The sequence below is a fragment of the Neurospora hispaniola genome (assembly GCF_033458365.1).
Source record: "Neurospora hispaniola strain FGSC 10403 chromosome Unknown B0T23scaffold_4, whole genome shotgun sequence".
NCBI classification, from domain to species: domain Eukaryota; kingdom Fungi; phylum Ascomycota; class Sordariomycetes; order Sordariales; family Sordariaceae; genus Neurospora; species Neurospora hispaniola.
Window position 1 is genome coordinate 1,668,317 of NW_026944409.1, and position 11,792 is coordinate 1,680,108.

At 54.2% G+C, this 11,792-nt stretch overlaps 3 protein-coding genes across 3 annotated transcripts; 1 reads left to right on the plus strand and 2 right to left on the minus strand.

Moving 5' to 3' along the window:
- Window positions 1-446: 446 nt before the first annotated feature.
- Window positions 447-3,525, minus strand: B0T23DRAFT_404463 (putative F-actin-capping protein; the record flags this gene model as incomplete). The annotated part of the gene is made up of 5 exons (XM_062838908.1): window positions 447-795; window positions 869-1,006; window positions 1,071-1,123; window positions 1,197-1,483; window positions 2,310-3,525. The coding sequence occupies 5 exons, from the start codon at window positions 3,523-3,525 to the stop codon at window positions 447-449; spliced, it is 2,043 nt and encodes a 680-aa protein (XP_062692839.1).
- Window positions 3,526-4,695: 1,170 nt separating this feature from the next.
- B0T23DRAFT_404465 (glycoside hydrolase superfamily) lies at window positions 4,696-7,532 on the plus strand (the record flags this gene model as incomplete). Its single annotated transcript, XM_062838909.1, has 2 exons — window positions 4,696-7,256; window positions 7,409-7,532. 2 exons carry the CDS (start codon window positions 4,696-4,698, stop codon window positions 7,530-7,532), a joined length of 2,685 nt encoding a protein of 894 aa, XP_062692840.1.
- A 91-nt stretch (window positions 7,533-7,623) lies between these two features.
- B0T23DRAFT_442005 (uncharacterized protein) lies at window positions 7,624-10,790 on the minus strand (the record flags this gene model as incomplete). Its single annotated transcript, XM_062840800.1, has 2 exons — window positions 7,624-9,215; window positions 9,283-10,790. The coding sequence occupies 2 exons, from the start codon at window positions 10,788-10,790 to the stop codon at window positions 7,895-7,897; spliced, it is 2,829 nt and encodes a 942-aa protein (XP_062692841.1). The 3' UTR covers window positions 7,624-7,894.
- Window positions 10,791-11,792: the final 1,002 nt, after the last annotated feature.

The following is an 11,792-nucleotide window of genomic DNA, read 5'->3' on the forward strand; positions in this document are numbered from 1 at the left end:
CACGGCACCCACACGGGTATGCGACTCGGTTCCATCGCCCTGTTGCGTCGCGAGCACCTCCCACCTTGTTCAAGTTTTTGTTTTTCCAGCTCCCGTAGCACTCATTCATATGTGTGGCAAGTGTGGTGTAGCACTCGAGACACCCGTCCCCATCTTCGTTATTTAATGCTGGGTGAGGGGGGAATCGCCGAGACAAGTTTCCGTTCTTAGAGCAATGGATGTTGCGGGACCTATTCAACCAATTCCCCACAGCTGTAACATCGGGCAGCGATCACGGACACACCCGAACAGCCGCTGACACAGCAAACATGAGTGAGCTGTGCTCTTCCTTCTTTGGTTCTTCTGTACTGACCTAAATTTGGGTTGGCCACTGCCAGCAGTGCTCGCCCTCTCTCCTTCGTACTACCTAGGCTTATATTACTCAGGTCCATCCTTCCATATACCCATTACCGCCTAGAGCTTCCACCACCGATATCCTGTCCCAGGCGATAGCTGGCGACCTTGTCCCACTCGATTTTCTGTCTCGTCACCGGCAGCTGTCTTCTCAAGCCCTTGAAAGCGCCCTCGCTGAGGCTTGTGAAGCTCTTGTTCAACTCCTCCTGGTACTTCTTCTCGTTCACCGAGATCTCCTTGGCAATGCCGCTGCCGGTGCCCGACGACACGGTCGCGGTGACTGTCTTGTTAGTCAACAAACGCACGTTTCCGTCCTCGTAGTAGTGCACGTCGACCTTGATGGAGCCCTCAATGGAGTTGTTGGATGGGTCGTAGATGTATAGCGAGCGCCAACGTCCGTTCCTGTTACCTCGTGTTAACGCAAAAGGCGGGTAGTATGCGACAAGGCAATCGGCTCCGTTCCGAAGCGACATACCAGAAGTTGTTCGGGCTGTACTTGTTCGCGACAATGACAACCGCGATTTTGGAGTCATTCTCTATCGGGTACGCGCCATAGGCGGCGTTAGGAAAGTGCTCCTTGACGTAGGCTGAAAGCCCCTTGACCGTGGATTTCCTGCAACTGGTATCAGCCCTGCCCTTCGCTCCTCGAATGTTGCGTGGGTTCTTGTTTTCCTTACACCAGGTCGGTCTGTTCGCCTTCTAGGACGTGACTCTGAACATCGCTGGCTTTCTGTAGTCGCTTGGGTTATTGACTTGTTCCATGTGTCGCTGTTTTCCATTGGCTGCTCAGTGGGCTGGCTAACCTGAGTAATGTGGTCGTAGGCGAAGCTCGAGGAGCTCTCGACGTCGTAGTAACGACCATCCTCCAGAGAACTATGGGAGCTAATGATAACAGGTTGGCTACCACCGGGGAGCTTCACCGTCGTGAACTGTTCCTCGTTGTACTTTTGGAACGCCGGTCCAAGCTCGTTCAGCAGATTAGGGGTCGAGCTAGTAAGGGCCTTGATGTCTGAAAGCTCGGAATCGTTAGAAAGTAGGGTCGCGATCCAAGATCGAAGGGGAATATCGTGCCTGCAACAACATCGGCGAGCTGTACGTCAACATGTTAGCATACGCAATTCGGCTCGTTGGTGTCGGTGTAGGATGCGCACCTCGCCAGGGGGAGCTCCCTCAACAAAGGAGTACACAATCTCCTTGTGCGACGCCATGATTCCGTGCTCTAATGGTAATTAAAAGAAAATAGACAGGATTAAAAAGGTTTCTCGGCGTTCTTTACTTGTGGGGGTTGGTAGATTCGTTGTAATTAGTTGGTGAAGCTGGTACCTATCGATCAACGGTACCACGCTGCTAGAGATGATGGAGCTGCGCCTTGGGCATGTCCGCCGCCGTCAGTGGGACGGGAGCATGGAACGAATGGCACCAAACCGCTGCGGGGCCGCCTGAAGTGGGATGTGGATACTACTTGTGAGGCTGACAGCTGTCAAGGGGCTTCACAGCTGGCGAGCTGCATTGTCGTTACAAGTAATATCCTGAATCCGGCTTACTGCTTAACTTTGCGACTTCTGTAAACAAAAGAACACTGCTACGATGACAACAATTGAGTTACAAGATTACGAGTTCAGAGAATGGCAAAGAACTGGCATACATGGCAGGGTTTGGGGTTGTTGAGGGCAGTCGGTTGAGTTGCCTTTAACAGGCATCGTTACAAGATCAAGTATTTGTCGGTATTTACAAGACGGCACCCGCCAGAACCGAACTCGCCTATTATAAACGCCCCGCTACGACTTGCCCATCTTCTTCCTTTTTTCCCGCTCATCATCAAAAGTTCAACACCTTCTTGATGTTGGCATATATCCCTAATGTCATGTCAGCTTATTTCGCTCTTACCAAACTCGTACAAGGAGAACGTTACTCACTCGCAACATCCGGAATGTTAAGGGCCTCGAACATGAGAGGCGTGTGAATGCTCCATCCAGCAACTCGAGCCACAGGAGCTTCGAGTCTAACAAAGGTTTCCGAGTCCTCTTGGATGGCAGCGGCCACCTCGGCACCAATGCCGGCATTGACCATGGATTCATGAACCACGATGCAGCGCCCCGTCTTCCTGACACTCTGGAACACGGTCTCCTTGTCCCATGGATAGACCGTTCGGAGGTCAATCAATTCCACTGAGACACCAAAGTCCTTCTCGGCCTTTTGCAACGCATCCACGCATTTGTATAGGGGTTGACCGTATGAGATGATGGTCACATCCTTTCCTTCCTTCAGCACTTCAGCCTTGGATAATGGTAGCGTATAGGACCCGGTGGGCACCTGCTCAACGGCAGCACGGTAGAGGATCTTGGGTTCCATGAAGACACATGGGTCATTGCTGCGAATGGCGGATAACAGCAAGCCCTTGGCCTGGATGGGTGATCTGGGCATGATCACTCGCAATCCTGGAATATGTGTGAACAAGCTCTCCGGCGACTGTGTGTGGTAGAGACCACCATGACCAACACCTCCGCAGGGCATGCGTACCGTCAAGCCCCCGGCACTCCGCCCGCAGGAACCATCCCTGTATCTGAACTTGGCAGCCTCGTTCACCAGCTGGTCGAAAGCCGGGTATACGTAGTCGGCAAACTGGATCTCGGCAACAGGGCGCATTCCCTCGGCAGCAACGCCAATGGCAAAGCCCATAATACCCTGCTCGCACAACGGAGTGTTGAAGACGCGGTCGGCGCCATATGTGTCGGCAAGCTTTCCCGTGCAGCGGAAGACACCACCAAAGGCGACGTCCTCGCCAAATATCAAGACCGATTCGTCTTGGGCGAGGGCAATAGATAGAGCATCGTTGACAGCTTGGAACATGTTCATGCGCTTTGTTGGGCCATTGCGGACTTCGGGAGACAGCTCAGGGTTGTTGAGCGCCGATTGGGATGTCTGCGCAAGCAATGGAGTTGTCGAATAGTCGGTGGGAAGATTGAGCTTCGCATGAGGCGGGTGCGTCGAGTACGCTCGTTGCGGCGGGAGAGACGGCGCCAGAGTAGCAGCAACGGGGACAGATCGTAGACCGGCCGAAGGACGTTTAGTCAGGCCCTTGGAAAGCGAACGAAGGCATTGCGCCTTGGGCCGGATAGTTGAGCCTCTCATTGTGAACCACAACAAACCGAATTCTGGATGGCAATAATGATCGATGATGAGACGACAATCAGGTCAACACACACCACAACAATTGGAAGAGAAGAGGAGGAGATGGCAGAATTCTCCTCCCGACGGGATACAATTCCCAAAGAAGCGGCATTGTATCAAAACGGGATAACGGTCGGTCGGCTTGCAACGGCTTTGTTAGAGTTATGTCAACAAATGACGAGAAGTGCAGCGCGGGGCCCCATGCCTTCCTTATTAGCGGTGCGGGCCACCCGCTGGAGCACAGGGGAAAGACAGGACCCATCTCGGCATCCATCTTCCCCGCCCTTTTGGAGTTCCTCAGTTCAAGTTTAGCGGTCCGTGCGTCGCTCCGATAGTGCATGTTCCTGCCCCTTGAGGTTGTGCCAGGTGCCTGCGCTTCGGTATCCGCCGAGCCCCCCTGCCTCCCATCAGCGGAGAGACCTGCTACCACTCAGACAGTGCATGCGGAACTGGTTCATCCCAAGTGAGAAAGATGGGAGAAAAGCTAGGTAGGTACAGATCAGTCAGCATGACGTGGCCATGCTGTGTCTGAATAATATGATGGCAGTTCCTTCAGACATGCTTCTCAACTGCTTGACTTTCCATTCCACTCCCCCTGGTGGCCTTTGAGTCCTGATTTGTGACTGAACCATTATAAAGGTTGGCGAATTAGATGGGGCCGGATAAGGTTGACTACCCCTAGGTACCTAACCTCTAGGTATTGTCCAGGGCAGCTCTTCCCACTACGAGCCAAGCCAAGCTAGACCAAGCTGAAACCAAGGCTGGGCGCAATGGATGCGACTTGCTAAACGCCCTCACTGCAACTGGTGAAGCCTGAAGCCTGAAGCCTAGACTGCCCACTGAAGCCTTGAGGTTGCATAGGTCATCACAGCCAGAACCACCTCAGCTCGGGACACGCCTGCCGGCGAAGCTGGTTGGCAGGGAACAGGTCAGGAAATAGATAGCGTGGCAGGGGTCGTCGTCACCACTCCACCAGGCGGGCAACGAAGCAGCGGCTCCAACCCAGGGACTAACAATTTCTCCTCCTGAACCCCCGATCTGGGTTGCTTCTTCGGTTTTCCCTATCATGACTCTTCCACTCTTCTCAGCATACAGCAGCAGTCGGTTTCAGGAGGTGGTCGCACAACAATAATGCCACCCCCAAGGGATTCGTCCCCGGAACGGGACTACAGGCCCAGGAGACAGTCGGCGCAGAGACGCAGCCGCAACTCTTCAGCGGTCAGGAATAGTGATGATAACGGTGAGCGTGCCGGTCGCGAGCCAAGGCGCAGAAGCAGGAGACCCGAACCCGGCACCAGCGTACCGCCAATCACCAGAGGAGAACCCAGAGGAGAATCGTCAAACGGCAGTTCAGCAACCCTTTCAGCAGCAGCTCTGGCCCAGCTCAACAAGCAGAATGCAAAGCGGAAAGCCAGCCCAAAGAAAGAGGTCAAACGAGCTCTGGAGCGAAGCTATGATGCTCAGAGCGAGAGGGATGTAGCATGGGAACGGGAGCAGGAAATGGAAAGGGAACGCATGCGCGAGGCCCGGAGAGAGTCGAGGATGCGACGCGAGAAGGAGCGGGAGAGAGAGCAGCAGGAAAAGGAGCGTGAACGGGAGAGGGAGCGAGTCCGGGAAAGGGATCGCGAAAGGGAGAGACAGAGAGCAAGGGCCAAGCCACCAAGGGTGGCAACGGTGGAAAGTGAGGACGAGTACCGATACGCTCCCTCAAGGAGGCCGAGGGATTCCAGAGATGCGGCCAGGGATGACAGAACACGACCTAAGCCCAGAATGGTGCCACCCGATAGCGACGATGAGTACCAGTATCTTACGGCTAAGAAGAGAGAAGAAAGGGCGAGGAAAAGGGCCCCGGCAATGGAGAGTGACGACGAGTACCAACGACTTACCCCGCATAGGAGAACAGACAGTGACGACAAGGGTTACCGAGTTGTGGATGCCCGGCCTGACAAACCCAAAAGTTATGAGCGGTTACGGCCAGATAACAGAGCAGGAGAGGACAGAAGCCGGCTCAGGGTTGCAAGCGGTCCTATGCTTGAGCAGGGGATAAGGGCACGGAACGTCAGCGGTGGCATGCTAGAGAAAGGCAGCTTCATGGCGAGATTTCAGAATCTCCGTGGTGGCCATGGCGGGCCAAGTATGTCGTCCAGCAGTGGTTATGAATCCGTGGACAAGATGAGCGATGATATAGGGTCCTCACCACCCAAGAAGAAACGGAAGAAGCTGTGGATTGCGGTTGGTATCGGTGTGGTTATCGTCATCATTATCATCATTATCGCCGTGACTGTCAGCAAAAAGAAGTCCGACGACGGCGACGGCAAGGGTAGCAACGACACGCCTTCACAGGGCTTGGGCGATATTTCACCCGACGACATCCCCGCCGACGCACCAACCTGGCTAAATCCCTTCAAGTGGGCCGACACGACCGACTTCAACCTGACCTACACGGCCCAGACAGTCGGCGACCTACCTGTCATGGGTCTCTTCTCCCAGTGGGACGACTCCAAAGCCGCCAACGACCAGGTCCCAGCTCTCAACAAGCCCTGGGGGGACTACTCCAAGCGACCCGCCCGAGGCGTCAACGTCGGCGGCTGGCTCAGTCTCGAGCCCTTCATCACCCCTTCCCTCTTCGCCTACGACCTGCGTTTGGGCATCGTCGACGAATACACGCTCTGCACTCACCTTGGCTCTCGGTGCGAGTCCGTATTCGAAAAACACTACGCCACCTTTGTAACCGAACAGACCTTCAAGGAGATCGCCGATGCCGGACTCGATCACGTCCGCATACCTTTTTCCTACTGGGCCGTGCAGACCTATGACGGCGACCCGTACGTCTTCCGCACCTCATGGCGCTACCTCCTGCGCGCCATCGAGTGGTGCCGCAAGTACGGCCTGCGCGTCAACCTGGACCTGCACGGCCTCCCCGGTTCCCAAAATGGGTGGAACCACTCCGGCCGCCAGGGCTACATCGGCTGGCTAAATGGAACAGACGGCGACCTCAACGCCAAGCGTTCCCTGGAAATCCACGACCGACTTTCAAAGTTCTTTGCCCAGGACCGATACAAGAACATCATCTCCCACTATGGCCTGGCCAACGAGCCGAAAATGACTTTTTTATCCGTCGACGCCGTTCTCCAATGGATCGAAGACGCCTATGCGCTCGTACGCAAAAACGGCGTCAAAGACGCCATCGTCGTCTTTGGCGATGGCTTCCGCGGCCTCGCCAACTGGCAGGGTGAATTGCAAGACCTGGGCGACGGCGCCGCACTCGACGTGCACCAGTACGTCATTTTCAACACCAACCAGATTGTGTACAAGCATCACGACAAGATCAAGTACGCGTGCGAGGGGTGGACGGAGCAGACGGAGCTGTCGATGGATCGTTCCAGGGGTTACGGTCCGACGCTGGTGGCTGAGTGGTCCCAGGCTGACACGGATTGTGCAAAGTACTTGACGAATGTCGGTTGGGGGAATCGGTGGACGGGGACGCTGCTTACGGGAAGTGAGAGCAGCGATGTGTCGACGCCAAGGTGTCCTTACACGGACAGCAGGTGTGATTGTATTGCTGCCAATGCGCCGCCGGATCAGTGGAGTGATGATTACAAGACCTTTTTGAAAATGTTTGCGGAGGCGCAGATGTATAGCTTTGAAAAAGGGTGGGGGTGGTTTTATTGGCTTTGGGATACTGAGGATGCGTAAGTTGAATTTTTAATTTTTTTTTTTTTTTTAATTTTTTTTCTTTTTTTTCTTCCTCCTTTCTACTTCTTGTCTTCAACTCATCCGACTCGCTAAACTCCATTCCTTCGCCTAACTCTTGTAACTCTTTACTGATGAAGTGCCATAATAGGTATCAATGGAGCTACAAAAAGGGTTTGGCTGCCGGTGTCTTGCCTGAGAAGGCGTATCAGAGAGATTTCAACTGCGACGTGTCCAAGATCCCGTCGTTCGATAACCTCTCAGAGGCTTTTTGAACAAATAGCGAAAGGCGGAGACGAGGCCCGGTGTCTGATTGAGCGATACATGATGCTCTATATATAATGGATAATTTCTCTGATGTCAATCTAGAAGGGAGCATGGGGTACGGCGTTGTCTTGATCTGTTATACACTTGAATTTTTCATGAACACGACATCAGTGATATCCAATCTACAAGCATCACTCGCTCACGAATAAGTACATGGCGTACGTAGAAAAGATCAGTTCCACTCCACCCAACCTTAATATGTCCAAAACTAACGCCTGGTAATGGAAAAATCCACCGATATGCAAACCGCTATGCAAAGCCCCACGAAAACCTTCGGATACTACTACGCTAACATTTCCAGGACATATTCTCATGTAACAAACCACTCACAGTTACACTGGCTTCCATACGAAACAGCGCCATCACTTGCGTATGACAACCCTCCGTCCCCCCCACCCCTCCGCAAAACCTCCGGGCTCCAAATCGGACTATCATCCTCTTCATCGAAATCAAGGTCCCAGTCCGTGAACCTCTTGTCCGAGCGACGTGATGAGCGTGGTGAGCTAGTCTGGGTAGCCTCAGGTGGATACATGGTGACGACAACCATATTTCCGTTTGCATCGCGAACGGGCTGAGCGGCTTGTCCATTGGGAAGTATTTCGAACTGTGTGCATTCCGGAATCGGCGCATCGGAATAGCGGCGTTCCTCCATTTTGATGACTCGAGGATAACCTGGGGGCGGAGGAGCGAACCCGTCGCCACGGGGCCCAGTGCCTAGCAGACCTGACGCGAAAGAAGGCGCAGGCCCGGAGGTTGATGATGGTGTGTCACTCGAGAAGGACTCTTGGCCGTGATGGTCGGCCTCAAATTGACGGTGTCTATGGGGATGATAGTCCACATCGCCATCCCGAAGGTGTTGTCCAAGTGACTTTGTTATGTAGTGGTTGTAGCCGTCCGGTGGCCAAGTCGACGATGGAAACGGGCTTGCTGTCGGTGATACTACGTGGTCGGTCTCTGTTTTCGTGACCACTACTGTCATTGTCGTGGAGTCCGTCGAAGCTGGGACAGAGGAGGTTACCGAGGGCGGCGGAAGGCTTTGAGTGTTGACCGACCAGCTCGAGTTCTGTTGAGCAAAAATAAAGAGCTCGAACGTCGTCTGGGGCCAGTTGCAGATCCAAGGTTTGTCTCCTGGTTGCGCTTCGTTGCCTTTGCTTTTATTGAAATTCTTGCTACCCCATCCACGGCGCATCTTCGCCGTACCTCCTGTAGTGGTAATGTTGAGTGAATCGTGGGGAAGAATGACGGTCTTCATGTAAGGGACGGCCTGGAACCAAGCAGGGCCCCGATTAACTTCAGACGTGTCATTGACCAGCACCAGTGCCCGAGGATTCACGAGCAAAGCTGGCTGCTCGCCGTATGAATAGACGTTGTTGAACATGGTGAGAGAGTGGTTACAATTGATCGTGAATGTATAACCGTTTTGGGCGGAATGTTCAAGCGACAAGTACATGCCCGAGGGGACGAAATGGCAGTCCCAACTTTTCGACTGTGTAGGATCCTTGAAGCAGTTACTAGAGGCTTTGTCGAGCATCATAGGTATACCCCAGGTTCCTGTTGGAAGCGGAGCAAGATCTGTTGGAGTTGGTATGGGGACCACGTTGCTGGGAAAGGTTGTTCCCGATGAGGGTTTTCTGTTTTTATTTTAGCATGGTAATTAGTATGATGTCGGATTATCAGGGCCATGGCTTATCAACTTACGGATGGCTCTCCTTGGGTGGTGGTTTTCCATGATTGCTCAGCAAAACTCCGGCAACCGTGCCGGCAACGATCCCCACAATCACCAGAAGGCATAACGAGAGAACCAAAGCCCAATTAGGAACCACCCCAAAACACCACTGCTTTCTCATCCAACGCTTGAAAGGTGTTTCTTTTTCTGACAAGACGGCTTTTTCCCTATCGATCTGGTCGTTACTGTGGGTTGAATTGAAACTTCGCGTCGAAGCACGGGGGCGAGGAGCTCGCAGATCGTCCAGTGAGTCAAATTCCGGATTTCTGGTTGCAAGTCCTAGACCTCCAGCGCCAGTAAGAACCTCTGCTTGCCCCGATTGCGCTGCCGGCCCTGTCTCCTCCGTCTGACCTGTCTGTGCTGTTGCTACCGTCTGTGTTGTCGGTGATGCCTGCGTGGTGGGTAGTGTCTGAGTTGACGGAAGTGGTGCCTGTGTTGGCTGCGCTGTCGGTATTGTTCGACCCTCCGACACTTCCTCAACGGGGTCAGGACCCAATGCAGGGGAAGACGCGGGGGCAGAAGCGGGAGCTGGAGAAGAAACGACAGCAGCAAAGGCAATGGGCGGACCGGAACTAGGAGCGCTGTCAGCAATCGGCGCAGGGGAAGGGTCGACAGAGTTCGAGCTGCTTCCTCCTAGGCCTGTATTGTCTCGCTCGGTGTAGGGTGGCAGCGGCTCGTGATGCCCGTACGGGCCATAGTAGTCGACTACTGGGACTTCGCCTTGCTGAGTTACGACTCGTCCGTATTGGGGGGCGTGATGCACATCTTGGGGATAGATGTGATAAGGAGAAGGATCGGATGGTCCGTGATAGGGATAACCCCTTGGTAGAGGATCAGAAGAGAGACCCAGTGGTGGCCCAAAGGGTAAGTTGCGGGTATATTGCTCGTAGACGTGAGAGGGACCTGACGGCTGTATTGGGCCATGTACACTGGCGGAATGAGCGGCATCTATGCCCATATGTTGGGATGATAAGTTTGGGCTCGTTGCGCCATCGTGTCTCAAGGCCAGGGGATCTGCTGCTGAGCTTGCTGGTTTTGTTGGGCTTGGTGGACGAAGAGGGGCCTGTGGTAGTTCCGGAGAGAATGTGGTCAACGTTGATAGAGGAGTTGTCGCTGCCATACCGGCGTTCGCCCCAGATGAACTTTCTTGAGCTGGCCGCAATTCTGCCTGCAAAAAGGGCTGCGCTGGTAGTATCGGTGTAGATGTTGGCGACGTTGTCGTTATCCTTGCCCTACTCTGACGACCTCCTTGGCCCACGCCCTCGTCTCCCAATTCCTGCCCCAGTGCCACCACCGCTGGGCTGGGGTCATGCGGTAAACTGCGTCGCATGTCATGGTCTGCTACCGAAGCCAGAGCCGGGTCCTCTGGAGGAGGAAATTCGTCCATTCCTTCAGTCCGTAGAGTCAGCGAATGCCTCACTGACGTCCTCCGTGATCGCCTCCTCTCTGGCAAACCAAGCTTGCTGTCGCTGGGATCCATGGCCGCTGCAGACTTGGATTTGGTGTGCGCTGGCGCTCAGCGGCCCCGATGCGAAAAGTCGATAACGTCAATCGATGTCAAAAGTACATCGGGCCTCTAAAGGCCATTGACCGCCCGCTTGGGAGACAATGGCACAGTCCTCCCCCTATGTTATGCGCCTCGCCGTAAGAAAGGAGTGTCGTTGAAATATAAGGCGGTAGAGCGGTAGCGAGGGAGGGAGGTGAGTGGAGTAGACTGGGTGAGCTTTCGACTGCCTCTGGCTGAGCAAAGTGGTGAAATCGCCAAGAGAGGGCATGAAATGGAAGGTCCGACCGAATTCAATGAAAGCTGGGAAGGATCGGGCTGCGGAAACTGGGGGTTGCACGGATCGGGAAGGCGCAAAACAGACTGAAAATTGCGATGGGGCCAAATTGCACTGCAGAATGGATCATTCCCGTAGGTCCTCCCTCTGCTTTCTGGCCGGTTGTGTGTCCAAGGAAAAGGACGAGATCAAGCAAGAGAAAACCAGCTCCACGTTGTGGAAAGGGTGGAAAGAGAGAAAGACAGACCGAACGGCACAACCCCCCGGGTCCGAACAATTCAGGAACAAGTGTTGTTAGGGAGGGTTGCACTCCTTGTGGCTCCATTTGAGGTTGCAGCGGTGCCGTTCCTGGCGGGCTGGGGGGGTCCGGCCGCCAAGCATTTTATGTTCTTCTCTCCAGTCCCCGAGGGGAAAAGGCTTGGCGAGATGAACCGGCCGCTCCCTCTTGCCAGTCAAGAACCCCAGAGTAACAAAAGTCCATTGAGTTTAGCTTGGCGGCACTTGAAGGTTGAAGATGATGGGCGGAAGGGGCGCCGAGCTGCACATTGCAAGGTAATGATGCATGCCAGCATCGGCTGGACTTGGACATTGCATTCAGCTGGGCTTCGTGTTGAAACTGGTGCTTTGGGTGACATTCAACGGACATGTACACTACCTGATTCCCGCCACATGGTGTGGGTAGATACCTACACTACCAGGGC